A 22,521-nucleotide genomic window follows, 5' to 3' on the forward strand; every position below is an offset into this window, starting at 1 on the left:
GAGACTTGCTGTGGGCTTTATTCATATTCCATTTTACCATGAACCCTTACTTTGATCTTGAGAGAAATCTTGCAGCATTAAATTATTCTCACTTGAAACTAGTGAGAATAAAATTCACCAAACTGTATTAATTATACGATAATGGAGATTCAGTGCAGATGAATCTAAGAGGAGACCCACTTTAGATAAAAACTGCTTATGACTTTCAGTGTTTTAACATCTCCTAAAAAATGCTGATATTGCACCGATCAAGCAAGAAGTTACACAACACTTATGAGATTCAGGCAATAAAGTACTGAGCATTTTTCAGCCTTATTTGAACTCAAATCTCTGAGTCATTTTTTTGCATCATCTTTGAGCTTCATAAGCTCCAGAATGAAGATACTGAAAGGAAGCAATTCATCAAAAGACCTAAACTCCCCGCTGACTGTCATTAAAGGGACCCCCAGGAAATAAGTTATAGCCAGTAGCCCTTATTAATAGTTACTGGGTTAATCCAGAGGGAAAGATTATGGTAATTTTCAAATGATTCTGTATTCAAATGTACCGGTTCTGAAATATATTTGGGATTAATCTCTAGATGCAACTGAGGGAGGGAGGCATGAGATTTGTCAAGCTAGAATGGTGCAATCCAGTGGAGACATCTGTCCAGAGATTGATTGGCAAGCTTCACTGGGAGCAAGTGACTCTGTTCAGAGTGATTCAAAGTAGTGTGTCTCCATCTGTTGTTTAAATGTGGAACTGTACGATATGATGTTCTGCCCACTTTTATCACACATCTGTCATAAGGAAAAACTACTAAAGATGTGCACTTGACCCATAAGGTTACTGATGCTCTCTACTCCTCATAGATAAAATTATAATATGTTCATCTTGAAATAACTGTCTGAGCACATTCCAAGCATCTTGTCAGATTCTTATTACTTTCGTCTCCAGGTTCTAGTTGTGCTCCCCACATCTTCGTTAGTTTAAGGACAGAACTTTGCCTTGTTTGTTGACATTAGTAGAAAATGTCCTGCATCTTTTGTTTTTCAAGGTATATGTGTGTGTGTGTGTGTGTTCAGTATTATTTTTCAGGCTTGTATTATTTGTCTGTAAAAAAAATAAATAAAAAAAATAAAAAACCTTTAGTGAAAACGAGTCTAGCACCTTAATGCAACAGTATTGCTTCTGAAATCAACTCAGCATTGTATGTCAGTTTATTACGGTTCACTATATCTATTTTGCAGTGAGATTTCAGCCTCCAAATAACATTTAGATCTTGATAACACAATATAGAAGTTCTGTGCAAATATTGAATATACAAACTCTCATATTTATATCACACACTATAAGAAACTGATGGCTGGATTTCTATCTATCTATCTATCTATCTATCTATCTATCTATCTATCTATCTATCTATCTATCTATCTATCTATCTATCTATCTATCTATCTATCTATCTATCTATCTATCTATCTATCTATCTGTCTGTCTGTCTGTCTGTCTGTCTGTCTGTCTACCATCTATCTATCTATCTATCTATCTATCTATCTATCTATCTATCTATCTATCTATCTATCTATCTATCTATCTATCTATCTATCTATCTATCTATCTATCTATCTATCTATCTATCTATCTATCTATCTATCTATCTATCTGTCTATCCGTCTGTCTGTCTGTCAGTCCATCCATCTGTCCATCTGCTTGTCTATCTGTCTGTTTGTTTATCTATATGTCCATCCATCCATTACACTAAACTGCACTGGCCTATAAAGTCTCTAGTGAAGTAACACAAACAGGTTGTTACATGTGTTACAGTGCAGTACAGATGGCGTTTTTATGGAAACAGTTGCTGATAACACTTTCATTTGCATCACAATAAAGGTGTTTGCAATATGAGAGTAATAAGCACATCAGAAAACATATTTCAGAAAATAGTTGACATTATTATGAATGTGTAGAATACAGAGCATTGGCTCACGGGTCCTCATCACTTTCAGAATGGATCCCGTCCTGTTTTAACCAAGAAGTCCCCTAAAGCACAAAGCAGACAGATTTGCCATGAATATAATATAATGTAATCCCATGTAGACTTCAGTTTTCATAGAGTAAAAGACCTAAAGGCCAAAAATGGTTATTAAATATTTCTAGATTTAATCATATTCACCTAATGTCTTTCTGACAAGTTAAACAGTCAGTCTAAAATGAAAAATAAAATGATTTTTATTTTTTATTTTTTAAAAAGGTGATTGTTTTTTGTGTTTTTGGTGTGAAGATTTAAATTAAAAAATACATCTGAAATAATATGCTTATTAAATATTTCTATATTTAATAATATTGAAGTATATCTTAATTTCTAATTTATATTTTTGTTTTATTTTTTCACTGAAATTACATTCATTTAAAAATATTTTTCACAAATTATTTGATTTTTTTGTTCAATATTTTTTTTATTATAATTTAATACATTTTATCATAGTTAAGATTGAGATAGATATTATACTGTATAAATACAAAATATTTTTTTAACCATTCATTCAAAAGGACAATGCACAATAATATTGTTGTTATTATATATATATATATATATATATATATATATATATATATATATATATATATATATGTATGTATATAGGTTATAAAAAAGTTCAATCAATGCCAATAGCGTCCCTGGATTGGGTTAATGTACAACTACACTAAGACAAATAATAACATTTTTGTGCAGCATAATTCTAGTTTATAGCCTACCTGACAGCAGGGGAAAGAAGGACAGAGAGAGTGCAATGTAAGTCGTTTTGGATAAAAGCATCTGCCAAATCCATAAATGAAAATATTAATTTACTTATAAGATGATGGGGCAAATTTGAGCTGTCAGCTGATTTTTACAGAATGTATATGTTTTTTATATGCAAAATATAAAGTCAAATATTCTATGGAATAATAAATAACATTTAAATCTGTATGTCTTAATAGTTTAGTTTACTCAGAACAAACAAACTGTAATGGCAAAATCAAACAAATACATGCAAGATAAATGTATTGCTTATATTAGGCCTACAGTTTATTTAAATATTGGGATATAGATATCACAATAGCAACAATGACTATAAATTCAGACTGGTTTAATCAATTGTAGGTTATGTATAATAATAAATAATTGAATTAATGATAAAGACTACTATCAAACAACAAAAATAACCTCTTTAAGAATTTGAAATCTGTTGTTTGTCATTGTTTAGAAGTAAACAACATAATAAATAAAGTCTAAAATATTATACAAATTTATTTTTTCCCCAACTTTTATGCAAACTGCTCCCACACCTTGTCATTACACCCATAGCCCGAAGTGACTGATTTCAGATCAGCTTCCTCGTAACTCCAGCATCACTCAGAATCAAAGCCAGCCTTGTAAACTGATCCCAGACCAGCGCTTTACTGCCGACCGTTGCCCTTCCCAGAATGCACCTCGCTGCGCAGTGACGACAATAACAAAACACAGAGAAGCAGCATTAGCGGAGCTTTACACAACCCTGCGAGGAAAAAAAAGCTCGATGACAAAACTCCCATCTTATTACCGGCCCCCCTCACCTCCATGTCTTGAAAGATGAAACACTAATGAATCTACCCCAGCTCGTCCTGGATGAATTTGGGCGTTTTATGGGAATTACAAATAAAGGCCCGCGTTCGGAGTGATGAGCTTTAGCCGTTTAGCCCGACAGCTTCAACCTCTAGCTGACAGAAACCTCCACATCTCAGCCAGAAACACCCTTTTAATCTGCTTTGATGCAGAGAATGGACTGAAGACCGCTCAGGTAAGACTGTCTGATACAGATTTAGCTTCTTACACCGTAGATGTTGAAGTGTAAAATCAAATACCGGATCGTTTGGGGCACTAATACGGAATTCTGCCTCAAACCGATGTAAATAAAAGCAGGCTGATGTTGTTGAACGAGGGTTTAGTGGGTTAGCTCTCATGTAATGTGATATTGATGAGAGTTCAGCGTCCTGGTGATGGTTTGAGAGAAATTTAAACATACCGTCAACCTCCCTAAATAATGATCAGGGCCTTCGGAACAAAGACTTGTAGCCTTCAGGAGCGTCCTATTTGCATATAAACAGAGAAATGTTTTAGAAAACAAGCTGTTTTAGATCATATTTTGATTTAGAAGATTAAGTTTCAACTACGTTGCCAAGAGGAAAGATGTCAGTCAGTATTGTCACATTATAAGTTGCGACAAACAGACTAATATAAATTGTTGCCCACGTTATATTTGATTAAAACATTATTTTATGTCATTTTACACCTTAATAAATATCTTACATTTATTAATTGGTTGCCCATGTGGGCCACACAAACCTTGTGCTATTCCTGGTATCCACGACTTATTCCTTGTATCCACAATAGCATTGCTACAATGCATCCTGTTAAAGTTCTACTCCCGTTCATGGAAATTTAGGCTACAAAGGATCTTTTAGCGTGTGTTGATGGTGTTTACCCAGAGGGGACGACATGACTCAGCCTGAATATTCCCAGAGTTGGGCCACATGGTCTGTACGGACATGGTCATGCTGGTCTGTGTGCTGTTTTACTGATCTAACCACGTTATGGAGTACAAACAAGCCCAGAGATTTATACAATGCTCATGTCATAATCTGAAAATGTTTCTGTTTTGTCAATGCCTAGACTGATGTCCCTGATTACTGTGAGTAGCCAGTTATCTGGGGGTTTCCAGCTTGTTATCTACTGGAACAGTCATGTAGGGCTGTTATGGTTTCTAGGTTATGGGTGCTTGTACAGATATCTCTAAAGGCCTTTTAAAGTGCAACCATCTATTAACCCCATTTTTGCCTATGTATTATTATTTTAAGTTATTAAACTCAAGAAACTTCAGGCAAAGCTGTTTTTTATGCACTGGTCAGTTTTGTGATTTTGCTTCCATAACATCTTTTAAATTAGTGGAAAGAAAACATCCAAAATACACATTTAAGTGTTTTTTTTTTTATTATTATTATTTTATTACACTGTATCTATTTGCGTTTGTAGATTTAAATTACAGTGCATTTCAAAGGTTGTTTTATCAAAATGATTTTTTTTTCTCATGTAGTGTGTGAAATGTCCACTTTATAGTGCTTAAATGCAGCAAACTTTACAGTTTCATTGCTATGTAGGCTATATTTTGAAGGTTTTATCAGAGAGGTTTGTTCATATATAATTTCATATATATCATCTGATTTATATAATAACATTTAATTTCCTAAAAACATGACAATTCATTTTTTTTTTCTGACTGTTGACACTAATTTCTGATGATATCTATGAGTGATGATGATGATATCCAAAATGCCAACTCTAATATGTCAACAATATGAAACAAGAGTTTTGAACCTGGCATGATTAGATTTCTGTTCTGGAAATGTATGCAAATTAGTCCATTTATAATCACACAATGCCTAATTTGCATATTTAAACATAACATTACAGAAACTTGTAGTGCAAAAATTGTTTTTTAATGTGCTGTGAATAATCAACTGTGGAAAGTATATTAATATCTGTTCAAATTGTTCCCCTATTCACATGTGGTCTTGTCTTAAAATGTTGTTTTAATCAAAGTAGATATCTTCTATCATCAGTTTTAAGTTCTGGTGTTACTTGGCTTGAATTGTGTGCATTTCGTTTATTTTCGATCAGGCAGCCATAATTGACTAGATGAACAAATCAAGCTGGAGGCAGGCTCAGCGGAGAATTCAACATGAAGTTGTATGTGTTTCAAGTCAACAACGGAAGCACATTGACATTTGACACTGAACTCGCTGTCCAAACGTAAGAGAATGTACTGTTTTTAAGAAAAAGAGAATCAGTGGATGTTTAAGGCTTAATTTGTTTCCACCTTATGTGGAGACTGTTGTACTGTTTTACAGAACATATTGTGTCTTGACATTGTTTAACACTATAAGGTTATATACAGTAACACAGTTAATGCACAAGATATCATGAACTGACATGGAAATGAAATTTTTGTCCAGCATTTGTTAATTTTACTTTATAATTTCATAATGCATTAACAAATATAGTCATTTGCAACCTTTAATCTTATAAATATAAGTATTAGAATTGATAGAAATTGACATTAACAAAGATGGCTAAATTCTGGGAAAGTACTGTTCATTGTTTGTTAACTATTGCATTAAATAATATGAACAGTTACAGTAATAATGTTTATTTTTGCCTTCAGACATCCTGAAATTAGATAAATGCATTTGACTTTAAATTTGTCTGAGTTTATGCATTTACATAAATACGTATATTTACATATTCATGAGAAACCGCATTATATTGGATAGTATAATATGTAATATATAATGTACATAAATGATACTTAGAGATGCGTTATACTAATTTATTAATTACATATTTCCAGTGTAAATGCCTGTATAATGCTATGATGGTTAAGTTGCAAATGTAAATGATTAAAGTCCAAATTCGATTCTATATTCTGTTTGTTTGCAGATTCGTTTGTAAATTGAGTCCTGATTTGTTTTACTGGGTAACTAAAATGTGTTGTGCTTCATGCTTTTTATAGTGTTTTGGACCTTAAACATGCCATTCAGGCCAAATATAAAATTGCAATCCAGCACCAGGTGCTGGTGGTCAATGGAGGGGAGTGTATGGTGGCAGAGAGGCGCGTGTGCAGCTACAGCGCCGGAACAGTGAGTAACAAGCACAATCACACCAAAACAGCATTTTTGATTTTCAACATTTTTAGAGAGTAAGAGTAGTTATTATATATGAATTCTTTAGCCAAATGCTTGATCATTGCTACAAAGTACACTGTTAAAATGTTTGACATGAAAATTGCAAAGAAGCACCATAAAAGCAGTGCATATAATAATTGTATTATTTTAATAGCTTTCAGTCGATTTAAAATGACCCTGAAACACTGAGGATCTTGAGTAACATGGTTTCCAAATGGCAATTGATTTTTATCTCTGGCTGCTTCAGGACACCAACCCAATCTTCTTATTCAACAAAGAGATGATCCTGTCTGACCGAGCTCCAACCATTCCCAAAACGACCTTCTCAATAGAGAATGAGATGGAGCTGAAGGTGGAGGAGTCGCTCATGATGCCTGCTGTCTTTCACACCGTCGCCTCCCGCACTCAACTGGCTGTGGTACAGGCCAACTTCTGACCAACCTCTGTCCTCTTAGATTTACTCAGTTTTACACATCTATGCTTATCCACACTATGTTATATCACAGCTTTTTAATGTAAGGTTTGAGCATCACTTATATTTGAGAGCATGAATGCAAATACAGTCAAAGTAACAAAATCCTCTTGTAAATGACAGAGGCTCAGATGGAAGGGTTTCTTACATTTGTATGCAAATGACTCTCATTTGGTCTGTTGTGCCCTTTTTTAGGAAATGTTTGAGGTTGCCAAGAAGCTTTGCTTGTTCTGTGAGCGTCTGGTCCATGACGAACACCTTCAGCACCAGGGATGGGCGGCCATCATGGCTAACCTGGACGACTGCACTCTGTCCTATCAGAAACTTCTTATGAAATTTGACACTGCTTATACAAATTACCAACAGGATTTTGAAGACATCAAATTAAAACTCACAAAGTATGGGAATCTTTGACTCTAACTTTCTTTCTTTCTTTAAATTTAAAAAAATATTTATTTATAAATATTATTTTGTTAAAACATCAGACGTAAGTTTTCTTAAATTTTAAGTTAGATTCTATTGCAAATAGAGTTTGCAGCAGATACACTGCCATTCAAAAATGTGAGGTCGATAAGATTTTTAAATTTTAAGTTTTTTTTTTTTTAAATGCTTTTGAAAGAAGTCTTTTATGCTCACTAGAGCTGCATTTATTTGATCAAAAATACAGTAAAATCAGTTATGTTATAAAATATTATTACAATTTAAAAGAAATATTATCTATTAGAATATATTTTAAAATGTAATTTATTCCTGTGATGCAAAGCTGAATTTTCAGCATCATTACTCCAGTCTTCAGTGTCACATGGTCCTTCAGAAATCATTCTAATATGCAGATTTGCTGCTCAAGAAACATTTCTTATTATTATGTTAAAAATGATTAAATATTGCTTAATACTTTTTTGGAAACTGTGGTAGATTTGTTTTTCATAGAAAGTTCAAAAGAACAGCATTTATTTGAAAAAGAAGTCTTTTGTAACAAATGTCTTTACTGTCACTTCTGATCAATTTAATGTGTCTCTGCTGAATAATAAATGATTAATCTGACCCTAAAGTATTGAATGGCGGTGTATTAGACTTTAGTATGTAGATATATAGATCAATATAGATATATGGAGGAATATATAGATCACTAATATTAATGTTAATTCATCAGGCTTGGCACTGCTGTCTCAGTCATGGCGAAGATTCCACTGCTAGAGTGTTTGACTCGGCAGAGCTACCGTGAAAGCCTGGAGAAATCCAGCTCCCCTCATCCAAGTACAACAGATGAAGAAGACAAGAATGAGGATGAAGAAGTAGGAGATGCATCCACTCAGTCCGCAGTCCTCTGTCCCGCTGACAGCCAGAAGAATCGAAAGTCACTCTCGCCGGTCTCTGCTTCAGGGGAAGCGTTGTCCCAGGGGTCCTCCTCTCCTCAGGACAGACTGAAGAGCAGCTGTAGTCTAAAAGCAGCTCTAGAGGAAGAGGAGGAGTCTCCAGAGAGGGGAGCCACACCCTCTTTCAATGTCACACTGTTGGATTGGATCAATGTTCAGGACAGACCTAACGATGTAGAGTCAGTAGTGAGGAAGTGTTTCGACTCAATCAACAGGGTGAGTAATAGGCGAGTCATATTGGGAGGGAATGTTTTGGTCAAATTATGAATCAGTCTGTAAACCTGTGGCAACTTTTATTTTTGTGCTAGTTTTGAGCTAGCCAGTAATGGGCATTATGATGATGTGTACCATGTGACTGTAGAGGTGTGTCACCCAGTAGAGATTTTGCTATACTATATATAAAATATCATGTATTTACACAGCTATTAGTGAGCAAGAATGCTTTAAGTTGCTTATACAACAACAAACATAGAGTAATGCCATCAGTAAGACGTTAACTAAAAAACCCTTTATACTGTACATAATAACATACTACAAGAAAAATATAGGATTCAACTGATGTGATTTCATATTTTACAATGTCCTCAAATATCCAATCAGGTTTAAAGTTTTAAGACTTTTTTTCGCCCAGCTCAAGCATTATGTAATGTGACACTGTTTTTGGGCTCAAGTCAGACTTATTATTCATTTGTTATGAATAATCTTCTTATGTATGGTTTGCCTCCATCAAGTTCCTAATAGAAAGTAAAAAATAAATAAAAAATCAGGTTAACCTTTTTAATTCACTGGAATATCCAAATATAAGCATTACCTAATGGGTATTAAAATATTAACCATGTTTTGTTTTATTTTAAAAATGTGAAAAATAACTGTATACTGTGGCTGAAGCATCCAGTTATACATCACATAGACATCACACACTAACTTTTAAACGTTTGTGGTCAATAGGGATTTTTAAATTTAAATTAATACACTAAATAAATGCTCATTAAATAAATTGATCAAAATAACATTAAATACATTATAAATACTTTTATTGTTAAAATATGTCTTTTCAGTATTTCTAACAATAACAAGCAGCAAATTACCATATTAGAATGATTTCTAATCATGTGACGCTGAAGATGACATTTTATATTATATTCAAATGGAAACAGTAATTTAAAATTTTATATATATTATATATACATTTTATATAATATATATATATATATATATATATATTTCATAATATTACTTTTATTACTGTATTTTTGGTAATATAAATCCAGCCTTGATGTGCATACAGTCTTTTTTCCAAAACATGAACATTTTCTTACCAACCCCAAAGTTTTGAACAGTAGAGTACATCATCTTCACATTCACAGGACACTCACAATGAACTGTTTTACTGTCCATAAGAGCTCTGATTTGTTTCTGTCATTCTTTATGCTTCCAGCTCGACCCACGAATTATCCAACCCTTTCTAACTGAATGCCGTGAGACGATTACCAAATTGGATAATCAGAACATGAAGGCCATCAAAGGTCTTGAGGACAGGTTGTATGCTCTTGACCAAATGATAGCAAGCTGTAAACGGTTGGTCAATGAACAGCAGGAACTTGCTCAGGTAAGCAACGCTCATTTTTATAGTCAGCATAACATATCTTCTCATTAGTGTATTTTATTTTTCGCCTGAAGTTTTTATGCCCATTTTCAAACCTTTGTTTTTTTGCTACTGTGACATTAAGATGTATATATGATCGGCTAACCTCTTCAAATATAGTTTACAACACATACTTTTTTTGTGGGTTTACTGCAAGACAGTTGGCACTACCCCATCCTTCAATAACAACCTCTTTATAAACCTTTAGTACATTGTGGCAGATCAACAAAACAATAAACTTTACGTTCCTAATGTTTGAATATATTGCAAAAGTGTTTTATATTGCAAAGTTTTTCAGAAAGCTACTCCTCCTCATGTGTTCTCCTTTGCCTTTTACTAGGGATTTCATGCCAATCAGAAGAGGGCTGAAAACCTGAAGGACACCTCGGTGCTGCCTGACCTGTGTCTGAGTCATGCCAATCAGCTGATGATCATGCTAACCAATCACAGGAAGCTACTAGACATCAAGCAGAAATGTACCACTGCCAAACAGGAGCTCGCCAACAACCTTCAAGTTCGACTCAAGTAAGGATTCTCCATGGGCAATACTAAATTGTTTTTAGTTTGGCTAGAACATTAACTAGTTTAGGGTCTGATTTTGACTATTTTGAATCCGTAGAGAGCTATGATACTTTGAAGTGAAGTGCTTCCTAACTGCACTGTGGTGTTTCCTCCATCAGATGGTGCTGCTACGTGATGCTTCACGCTGATCAGGATGGAGAGAAGCTGCAGGCTCTCCTGAGGCTGCTGACGGAGCTGCTGGAGCGTGTGCGGGTGGTGGAGGCACTCAGCACTGTGCCACAGATGTACTGTCTCGCCGTAGTGGAGGTGGTCAGGCGCAAAATGTTCATAGGACACTACAGACAAGTAAGAATCAGCTACATTCATTCATAATCCTATAGAGATGCAGATGTAATCAGAAGTGATTTGACCATATTATGATATCTATATTGTTTTTAGAAATTCTTTTGCACTGTTTCTGTTTGAACTGTTTGTCAAAAAAAAAATTCAGGACTGGCTGTTAATGTTGTATTTATTTTTTTCTTCCAGTGGGCCAGTGCTCTTGTCAAAGATGGGAAAAACCTCTATGAGGCAGAAAAAGTACAAAGGGAAACCTTTGGGAAGCTCTTCAGTAAGTTTATTCTTCATATTTTGTGTGACATCTTTCAGTTTTCTTTCAGAGTCCACATTAAATGTCAGATTGTTTGTTTGAAAACACTGCTTTTGTTTGTCTCAGGGAAATCGTTCCTCAGAAACCGGTTGTTTCGAGGACTGGACTCATGGCCACCCTCTTCGTTTTGCGTGAGTCTTTGAACGCGTGTTTTCATCTTTCAGGATCCCTTCATGGACTTTATGAGGACATTTCAGCATTTATGATTTTTGTTTGTTTGTTTTGTGTTTAGACCCGAAAGCCTCGAAAGTTTGACTTTGAGCTTCCAGATATTTCCCTGAGTGACCTGCAGTATCTCAAGTCCTGTTGTCCTTCCGAGGTTCAGCCTTACCTCAGGTAAATGCCTCATACATGGTCACATTTCTACTTCACAATGCAAAACTGCTTTTCTTTGAGCCATTACCCTTTTCACTCATGGCTAAATACTCTTAAATGATGATCTGTTGCCTGTTTTCTTCATTAGGGTCCCCACACTGTGTGACTTTGAGCCTCTTAACCAGCATGTTGAGGTTCTCCATCGGCTGGTTCAGGCTGCGCAGAGTGTGGACGAGATGTCAAAAACGATCACTGACCTACTAAATGAACAAAAGGTACTTTATGTTCACAGTCATTTAAGTGTTTGTAATATTGGATGTTATAAACCTGTAAAGATGGCATGAAATTAACATTCATCCTGTCTGTTTTCTAAATGCATTTTGTCGATCTTAATGTGATTAATCCAAGCATTTGTTTCATTTTGTGCTCATAATTTTTAATTAAAAAGTCAGAACTTGAAGTGGCAGTGATGAATGCAAGATCTGTTGCTACCGCCGATACATTGCAACTCTAATTTGACTTTTCTGGGAATGCCGTTTCCAATATGATTTTGACTTGTTGCATTGTCTTCTAGGTTTCCTGTAGCCAGAGTGCTCAAAGATCCACCGCATTACCACACAGATCTGAAAGCACAACTGAAATCACCTCTACCTCCACCAAAACATTGTCCACTCTCAGTTTAAAAGCACCGGACTGCCAACCCCTGGCTCTTCCTGGTCCCTTGGAGGACCTGTCACCCGACAGCATAGATGCCCAGACCTTTGACTTTGAAACCATTGGGCACCCCAATATGGATCCTGTATTACAGCAAGGCTCTTTGGACTTGGACTCATTGGCAGCAAGTCCTGAATCGGATTTCATGTCAGCAGTTAATGAGTTTGTTATTGAGGAGAACTTGATGTCACCTAATCCCATCAGTGATCCCACAAGCCCAGAGATGATGGTGGAGTCTCTTTACTCCTCTGTCATTAATGCAATCGATAGCAAGCGCATAAAGGACACTACTACGCTCCAGAAGGAAAATTCAAAGATTGCAGCACTCAAGCTGTCAGCGGACAGGTACCGTTCTGCTGCGGAAGAGTCACAGAACAGTTTAAGGAAAGTTAAAGATGACCTTTACCACTTTCGAGGTCTGGTTCTGAAGGAGCAACGAGACTTTGGATTTGCCCTGAAAACAATGAACATTGAGGTCAGAAATGCTCTCAACAGTGTCACATACTGTCATGAGGAAGACCTAAGACGAACGCAACAAACCAATCTCCAGAGTTTGAAAGACGAACATGAAAAGCAGATGCAAACCCTGCTGGAAGAGCTGGAAGGCAATCGGAAGATTGTTCGAGACGTCCAGAGAGCAATGCTGGAATTGGAGGGGCTCGTGGAGCGCAAGGAGAAGGAAATATCCCAGCTGGAAAGTGAGAGAGCACGCTCTATGCAAGAACTCCAAGATCTTCACAAGCAAACTTTGCTGGACCTTGAACAGAAGCTCTTAAAGCAAAGTGAAGAACTGAAAGCTGCGTTGTTCTCCAAGAACGAACTCGCTGGGCAGCTGGACAATCTGCACATTGAGATCGAGCACAGCCAGCAGAAAATCAGACAGGAGATGGAGAAGGCAGAGAAGGTGCACCTTCAGGAACTGGAGACTCGGTTGACACAACAACATGAAGCAGAGCTGGAATCTCTCAGGTTGGAAAAAGAAAGTGCACTTGACAGACTTGTCCAGGAGAACCTAGTGAAGCTAAGAGATCTCATGGATTCCCATTCTGCTGAACTCAAGGAACGTGAGGGACGCTTGAAAGACTTGGATGCTCGCATTACTGAACTTGCAGACGCCCGCTGCAAACTGGAAGTGGAGATGGCTCTTAAAGAGGCTGAAATGGAGGACATGAGACTCCAGTACGAGGAGGCCAAAAGCACCCAAGAGGAAGTGTTGAGAGCAGAGCTTACTTCCCAAACAACCACCTTGCAGACGCAAATCGACATGTTGAACCAGCAGGTCCAGCAGAAGAATGAAGAGTACGAGGTGGGCCTGGCCGAGCTCCGAGCGCTCATGAGGTTGGAGAAGGACCACTGCATCTCTGAACTTGTGGATCGGCATGAAGAGGAGAGCACCCTGCTCCGCCACGAGTTTTCAGCACTCAAGCAGAAATCGCAGGACGCAGAGAAAGACTGTGAGGAACGAGTCCAGAAGATCCAGCGTGATCACCAGGACCAGCTTGATGCCTTACAGAGGGAAAAGAAGGATGAGCAGAGGGCTTTCCAGGAGAAAGAGCGAGAGCTATCGACTGTTATCGGAGACCTGCAGGCGGAAAACGCACTACTGTCGGGAAGACTGGAACAGGAAAGGGTGGAGGCACTGCAGAGGGTGGAGAAGGAGAAAGAGGAGGCAGTCAAAGCTGCATTACAAGAGGCCTTAAGAGACTTTCAACTCCAAAAAGAGGAGAATGAGACAAGACTGTTAGGACAAATTGAACTACTTGAAAATCAGCTTAAAGAAAGACAGTCCATTGACACGTAAGTAAATGCAAGTTTTCTAATCAGAAGTTCTCACGATATTCATTCTAAGATTCAGATTTAAAGCACATAGCTGCTAAATTATAAATGGTACTTAATATTGCTTGTACTTAAATTTATGGATTTCAGCAACCTCTAATCTTAAAGGGATAGTTCACCAAAAAAATGAGAAAACTCATGTCATTCCAAACTTTTGACTGTGGAACACAAAAGATATTTTAAAAAATGTCATAGTATTTACAGCGAAAGTCAAAGGGGCCTAGTGTTTATTCTTTTGTGTTCCACAGTAGAAAGTTAATCATTCAGGTTTGGAATGACATGAAGGTGAGTAAAACAGAATTTTAATTTTTGGATAAACTTAGGTGTGAAACCCAACTTGCCCCTTTTGGGTGTCAGACAGTAGCTATGTTTCCATCCAAAGATGCAAATTTTGGCTGGCGGATGATAAAATAGGCAGTTATCTTACTTTGAAAGAGTTTCTGAGACGAACACTACCATTCAAAAAGTTTGGGGTTGGTAAGATTTTATTAAGTCTCTTATGCTCAATAGGGCTGCATTTGTTGATCAAAAATACAGTAAAAACTGTAACATTGTGAAATATTTTTACAATTTAAATGAACTGTTTTATATTTTAATATTTTTGTCAACTTTTTATTGTCATTAAGATATAACAAGATAACATCATTTAAACAATCAGGGAAGGAGGAATAACAGACATGTTATCAATAATTTAACAACCTGAGAATGAATGAATAACTATTTGAATATTTCTTTAAATGCCATTTATTCGTGTGATCAAAGTTGAATTTTCAGCATCATTACTCCGTTCTTCAGATTTACATGATCCTCCAGAAATCATTCTAATATGCTGATTTGATGCCTAAGACACATTTCTTATTATCAGTGTTAATAGATAACAGTTATACTTTTTTTTTTTAAATTATCTGATTAATGGAGAGTTCAAAAGAACAATATTTACATGAAATATAATTATTTTGTACTGTTATAAATCTTTACTGTCACTTTTGATCTATTTAATGCATTCATTACTGAATAAAATTATCAATTTCTTTGAAAAAGAAAATCTTATTGACCAAACTGGTGATTATTATAATTATTTATTTTTTTGGATAGGCCCTTCTGACTTGGGCAAGCACCCAGAATGCATAACAATCGCAGAGCAAACACCCACACCAGCTTAGCATTGTTTCAGAGTTTTGCAGAATCAAATACTCCTCATTATTTTGTTTAAAAAAATTATGTTTTTAATGTGGTTGTGTTATTTCTGTTGGTTTGTTTGATAATAACCTCAGTTTCTTGTTGATTTAGTCATTAATAACTCAATAAATCTTGCACTTTTGTGTGAGAGAAGCATCTGCCGAGGACACAAATGAAATGACTGAAACAATGCTGCTCTAGTCCATTAAAATGAAAGCTTCTACCTCTAACTTTACTGTTAATTAAAAACAGAAAACACACACAAGCTACATGCATTCACTTACTCTTTCTGATTTCATTCACTCTTGTGAATAATTAGCACATCAAAAAGAACCAACAAAAACTGTGAACCGTTTCATTAAAACATTTCTTAAGTAGAAATTAGCAAGAAATGCGATAACCCTGTTACATGCGCCTGTAAAATAGGGATTAATTAAAAACAGAAAACAGATTTGTGTTCAAGTCTTAACACCAATCCTAGTAAATTGGAGGTTTTTGAATATTTATTTATTATTTATTCTGGTGACTAATGTTGTACCAACAAGAAACTCTTTAGAAAAAGTGGGTGTTGCCAAGTGGTTGAGTTCTAAGCTAGCAATAAAAGATTGTAGGTTCAAACCCTGCAAATAGTGAACACATTTAAAGCTCCAGAAAGAGACTAAATTGTTGCTGTTCACCTTATTTACACGTTCTTGTCTTATCGTGAATAGTTTGTAAGTGCCTAAGATGCAAAGAAGGATCTTCACAATGTAATAACTTCCTCTGCTTATGAATTAGCATTGTGTACTTTTGTTTTAGAAGGAAGCCTCAGTTAAATGTCTTCTTAGTAGTAATTAATACAAAGTCAGGTTGATTTACAGTATGGTGGAGTCAGTTTTCACCCCTGCTTCTGTGTTGCAGAGTGGCACCTACTGTAGAAAAGACAGAGACTGGTGTGGAGACCAGCACTGCGTTGTCACTGGAGAGTGGCCAGTGGACCGAGGAAAGGGCATCGCTCCTGGCCCAACTAGAGCTCCTGGAACGCACAAAGAACGAGGAGATGCAGAACCTGAAGACCTCGCTCATTGCTGAACAGCAGGTTAGCAATATAAAGGATCTCAAATGTAAGAATTGAATTAAGCTGAAGTATTGTTGTCACTGCATCTTGCGTTCTGTACATGTCTTTTTATACTTACTAATATTAAAAACTCAATTAAATGTAGTTGTTGCAAGTTGTTGCTGAGTTAAATGTCACCAAGGTAAGATTATCTAACAAGCTGACATTAAATTAAATGGCTGACATTAATAATAATACAATACTGGATGAATGGCATTATTTTCCAGCAAAAGCGTGTATTTAATATAGCTGTCCTGGACTTGTATAATTCAAATTAATTAAATTGAACTTGCATAACAGCTGTATATTTTCCAGGTATTATGAAAAATTAAGAACCTAGTAATTTGTTCTTTTAATGAAACATATTATGAAATATAATTAAAAATATTGTAATTTGTAGCTAAAAAATAATTCCTTTTTTGCCAGGACAAGTAAAAAAAAATATAGTTAAATGTTGATCTAAAACCCCTGAAATTGCTTGTTTTAATGTACTGTTCATTTCTAGACAAACTTCAATACTGTTCTGACCCGGGAGAAACTAAAGAAAGAACAACTCATCAATGATCTCACTGAGAAGCTCAAAAACTTGACGCAGCAACAAGAGAAAGATAAAGGTATAAAACATTTTTTTATCAAAGAATTTTAGTGCATTTTCACTTGTTTTTCAAACATCTCTTAACAAACTGCATAGAAATGGTCAGTGTGACCAATAAATGCTAAAAAAGGACTACATATGATCATTCTCCTCTGTGTTTTGTTGTTTTAATGAGGCCTGATCGAAACGCTCTCCGAGGACCGTGCCTCCATCCTTCAGGAGAAGAAGCAGATGGAGGAGGAACTCAACCGTCTGAGAAGCACCGTCCTCGTCTCTTCATCCTTCTTTCCACCCAATCCCATCCCGGTCTTCACGGAAGCTCACGGCGCCTGTGGCCCCGCCCATGCTGAAGCGCTCTCGCCGTCCACCCCTGATCCAGAGAGATTGGCGTCCATGGCTGCATTCAAGGACGAGGAGAGGGTGGAGTCAGCCGTGGAGGCCAGCATGATGACAGTGCAGTAAGCATCTGGGCTGAAGTTTGCTAATTTAAAAAAACTTAAAAACTGAACTACCACACATGACAGCACTCTGAGCGTATGCCTTATACACATTATACAGAAGAGGGTTTGAAATGATTCTTTACTACAGCAGTGGAACAAACTGTTGTTGGCCTATGTTCTCACTCAACAGCATTCATTAGTGTAGATCAACAAACCTGCACAGCCAGCTTCAGTATATAATGAAGCGCTAAAAATACTGCACAACATTATAGCTGAATGAGCTGCAACAATACACTTTGATTTCACGTGCTCTTGTAGCAACAAAGTCACAGTTTTGGAGGGATGCAGTTGATTTTTATTTAATTTCCAAAATACACACATTTACATGGCAACAATGTCTGTTTACTTTCTTCATTCAATTTTTTTCTTATCTTGTCATGAGAGAAATAAAGCAAAATTAATTGTGCTAGATTTAATAATTTCATAAGTTTTATAGTTTGTAGTTGTTGAAGAGAATTAATATGCTAATTAATGTTTTTGTAATCAAAAATCTACACAGTTATCATCGATTTAGAGATGTATATTTACACAGACTTATTTGAAAAACAAATTATATATTATATAATTATTATAATAAAACATTTTGCTGCTACTACTACTACTACTAATAATAATAATAATAACAGTGGAGTTTTAAGTTTTATAGTTTGTAGTTTTGAACAGAATTAGTGATATGCTTTTTGTAGTCAAAAATCTACAAATGCATTATAAATTTATAGATGTATATCTACAGACAGACTTATTTGAAAAAATGGTAATTGTATATTATTATATAAAAAAATTGAATAATAGTGGAGTTAAATAGTTTGTAGTTTTTAAACAGAATTAGTGATTAATATGCTTTTTGTAGTAGAAAATCGACACATTTATTATTGATACACACACAAAAACACATGTATAATTTTATTATAAATTTTTTATTATGTCTAGCAGAATGTCAGCAGTAGTTAGTTAGAAAAAAATACTTGTGGTTTAATAAGGATCTATATGTGGAGAGAGTCAAGACCGTGTTTTGTAGACCTTGTATCTTTAAAGAAGCTGAATGAACGTATTTGAGGCAGGAAAGCCGAGTAGATCAGATAGAAGAGGAAAGATGTGAGTCGAGCGCTTGCTGTAGGTGAGGAGTCTTCAGCGGTTTCCTTTTATCAGCCAGAAATGTTGTTTTTAGTCTTGACACATTAATGAAATTTCCTGCTTTGAATTATTATTGGCTTTCTTGAAATTGTTCCTTTGAAAGCTGAATTATTGAACTGTGTATTTTGTGTATTTTGATGCAGTGACAACCCTATGCTGTCTGAAGAGAAACAGCGCATACTGATGTTGGAAAGGGTAATTCACTTTCACATATACACTTTGATGTTTTAGTATTTTGACCAAATGTAATCGTTGCATTTCTTAAATATATTTTTATATGCAATTATTTGTTATTGTGTTTCAGACCTTACATATGAAGGAGGAAGAGAACAAAAGACTTAGTCAAAGATTGGTAAATATATTTTAGTTTAATTGTACACGAATGTGTGTTTGGTTACAATTTTGGCTCTCATATTTCATCTGAATGTGTTAATTGTATGAGAACATCGTTTAAATTGATCGTCTGTATTTGCGTCCTTTGTGGTTGATCTCAGTTTATAATTGACCACTTGAACAGTCAATTAAAAGCAGTAATTAGTGGTGGTAAATAGAACAATACACTTAATTAATGCAGGTCAGCGATCATTAAAGGCATTCATGTCATTTTGAAAAAAAAAAAAAAAAATACTTGTAATATTTCTTTAATATAATTTTTTTAAATATCCATTAGCAAAATACTGGATATATTCTGTCTTCACTGTATAGTTCATAGACATTACATTGCTGTTGTTATGACAGTAACTACTTGCACATTATCAGCAATCAATTAAAACATGAGACTGTTTGAAATAATTTAATTACATTTCCCCTGGGACTATTTCTGCAAATAGGTTTAATCTCTTTAGCAAAATTACAATCAGCGTCTTATTGGCCGCGAGACGCATCTTATGAGACACGTAACCCACACTTTAGAGTCCTGACAGCTCGGGGCAGATTCACAAGATGAATTTAGTCTGAAAAACAACTCTGAAATGTGCCTGGGTAATTGAGCTAGGGCTGAGTTTCAGCTCATATGCAAACGAGCCTGAAATGAAACAACTACAGACGTGTTTAAATCTCACATTTCATATTTATTGTCTATCTACGTTACATTGTTCTCTGTCACTACTGTGTGTAATGTGCATGTACTACCAATGCATGCTATTTAATACTGTTCTACTCCTTACCACTAGATGGCACACATACATTTGTTTTAGGGACAAACTCTGTCCTGTGAGCCCTGAAATGGCAGGAGACATTTATGAGACTCATCAATGTTCCATTTAACCAAAACTGATTTTTTTGCAATACAGTGTATGTCGTTTTATTATTATAATGGTTGCAGAGTGTGTACGCAAGCAACATGACAAACATTTACTAGTGTAAATATCACCAGAAACATCTAACAATTTGTTTTACAGATGTCACAGAGTATGTCGTCCGTCTCGTCACGGCACTCGGAGAAAATCGCCATTCGAGAGTAAGTATTGTTGGATGTTAGCATTAATGATTTGAGCTATTTTAGCCCCTCCACCTCATTTGAAAACCTCTCCTTTTGTAGTTTTCAGGTGGGCGACTTGGTTCTCATAATCCTGGACGAAAGGCACGATAATTACGTTCTCTTCACTGTTGGTCCCACCCTTTATTTCCTGCACTCAGAGTCTCTCACTGCACTGGACCTCAAACCAGGTCAGGCACACACACAACAGGAAGACTTATTAAAGAGACCGATTAATTCAATAACAGTTCTGCTCCAACAAGATGGTACATGTTTACTCAATTTAATTATTCTTATCTATTAATTGTATATGTTAATGTATCAATGTATTTGTAAATTGAAACGATGACAAAATATTATGACAAAGACCATGTGTTATACACCTGATAAAGTGTTTTGTAGTTTTATTTTACCTAAAGCACATTTTTATTGTATAATAATTTTTTTTTTAGCGACAGGAGCAACAAGACGGCCATGGGTTCTAGGAAAAGTCATGGAGAAGGAATATTGCCAAGCCAAAAAGGTAACCGTTATTATTCTATCATTTATTCCAATGCTCTAAACGGAGGACTTGTTTTCAGTAAATAATTTTGACTCTGTGCATCATTGACGGTATTATTGCACTCTCATTATATAACATCCTTGATGACAAAACACTAACCCATTTTTCCTGAAATTGATTTATTTTTGGTTAACATTGGTTATATTTGAGACAGATATTAGCATTTGCAGATACTCGGTCCCTGTGCAAAACTTTCTAATTAAGCACATCAGGAAGAGAACAATTATTTAGAATTATGCATTTAATTCTGTTTTGCATCTTTTGAGCAGAAAACTGTGTATTTTATGATCAGCTGCTAATCATTACTGCAGGCACTTTTATGAAATTATCTATTTAATTTATTTATATGTGATTTTCTATTACATATTTTGAACGTGTTTCTTTTGTTATTGTCTGTCTCCAGGCCCTAAACCGGTTCAAAGTTCCTCTCGGCACTAAATTCTACAGAGTAAAGGCCGTGCCATGGAACAAGAAAGTGTAATCGTGTACAAATTGATCATATTGTAATGAGCTCAGTATGTTTTAATTGCTTTTTTTAAGCAAACTCGCTCATCCTTGATTGTTTTGTCAACATCAGAAGACAAAATATTTTTTCCCCCCTTTTTTTAAGCCTCTGTTGCAAACCATTTTATCTCACTTTTTTTTAATACACAGAGGATTTGTAAATGTGGACCAAATGATTCTAACTTTATCGGGGCATTGCCTCCACCTACGATGGCTCTGAAGCTGTCACAACAAGTCTGTAAAATGAACAAAATGTATTTGGTTGTTAAATATTAGTTCCTCATTAATATTATGGTCGGGTTTGGGGCGGGGGGAGCACTATCATGATCAGCTTACTTATTTCAGAAGGTTATGAAAATATAAATTTATTGTAAATGTTACCAGAGGAATGGTCATGGCATGCATATAGATAATATTTTCTTTAATTTACTTGTCTGGAAATGCGTTGTAGTCGGAGGTATCGGTAAAAAGCTGCTGATTGTTACTCACAGCACAGTACGACCTGCCTGTTTATTATGATGTACATTTGGACGGCCCACTGCAAAGGCCTCGCAATCCTTCAGATGCACATTTGGAAAAAAAGATGACGCTTTCGTTGATTCAAAAGGGAGGTTTGTGCTGTCGAAAACAAGCATCAGAAGAAAAGCAGCACATATCTTCCCTCTGTTGTAGGATGTTGAAATATAGAAAGTAATATTTCATGTTTGTGAATGTGTGTCTTTATTGAATTTAACCACAACATTGTATATTATTCATCACATACACAGTAACAAAAAATGACTGTATTGTAAAAGAATTTAGAGTTTTCAAAACAATAAAGGTTTGATCCCAAACTCCTCGCAGTGGATTGCATTACCCACAGCGTCCGTAACCAGAACTTTATTTTATCATGCGTCATGGAGAGAATATTGCAAATGTATTGGAATAGTTTTCTTTTTATTGCTTTCATTTATTTTATATTTTTATTTGCCATTCCTTTGGAAAAGAGATGCAGTTTCAATACATTTAAAAGCTTTTTTTTTTGTTGTTGAATCAAAGTACAATAAAGCTTTGGCCTTGATGCTTGTAGATGTTTGGTACTTATATAGTTGTGTATGGTTCCAGTTGCACATCATTTTAAAGAGCTTTTTGAGTGGAAAATATACTATGAAATGGTTTTTCTTGTTTAAAAATTTTAGACCCAAAAATATTCCCCCGATTC

At 35.5% G+C, this 22,521-nt stretch overlaps 1 protein-coding gene and 1 long non-coding RNA gene across 4 annotated transcripts; one reads left to right on the forward strand and one right to left on the reverse strand.

The window, feature by feature from the left end:
- Window positions 1–1,624: 1,624 nt before the first annotated feature.
- LOC109088426 lies at window positions 1,625–4,526 on the reverse strand. Its single transcript, XR_002017531.2, has 3 exons — window positions 4,349–4,526; window positions 3,313–3,460; window positions 1,625–2,022 (listed from the first exon to the last, which is right to left on the reverse strand). It is a non-coding gene; the product is annotated as an uncharacterized LOC109088426 (long non-coding RNA).
- LOC109057825 (RB1-inducible coiled-coil protein 1-like) lies at window positions 3,459–22,388 on the forward strand. Of its 3 annotated transcripts, none has more exons than XM_042714648.1 (23): window positions 3,459–3,803; window positions 5,681–5,812; window positions 6,573–6,699; window positions 6,992–7,162; window positions 7,412–7,614; window positions 8,370–8,808; window positions 10,031–10,201; window positions 10,578–10,762; window positions 10,918–11,104; window positions 11,288–11,369; window positions 11,475–11,539; window positions 11,641–11,744; window positions 11,872–11,998; window positions 12,298–14,234; window positions 16,353–16,530; window positions 17,054–17,162; window positions 17,319–17,601; window positions 18,921–18,972; window positions 19,082–19,129; window positions 20,178–20,236; window positions 20,318–20,520; window positions 20,707–20,777; window positions 21,220–22,388. In XM_042714648.1, the coding sequence occupies exons 2-23, from the start codon at window positions 5,742–5,744 to the stop codon at window positions 21,295–21,297; spliced, it is 4,950 nt and encodes a 1,649-aa protein (XP_042570582.1). In that variant the 5' UTR covers window positions 3,459–3,803; window positions 5,681–5,741; the 3' UTR covers window positions 21,298–22,388. The 3 variants fall into 3 exon arrangements, with proteins under 3 accessions (XP_042570582.1, XP_042570583.1, XP_042570584.1); XM_042714649.1 differs by having other exon boundaries at window positions 20,318–20,445; XM_042714650.1 differs by having other exon boundaries at window positions 20,318–20,445; window positions 20,713–20,777.
- Window positions 22,389–22,521: the final 133 nt, after the last annotated feature.

This window comes from Cyprinus carpio, chromosome A24, assembly GCF_018340385.1.
Source record: "Cyprinus carpio isolate SPL01 chromosome A24, ASM1834038v1, whole genome shotgun sequence".
NCBI classification, from domain to species: domain Eukaryota; kingdom Metazoa; phylum Chordata; class Actinopteri; order Cypriniformes; family Cyprinidae; genus Cyprinus; species Cyprinus carpio.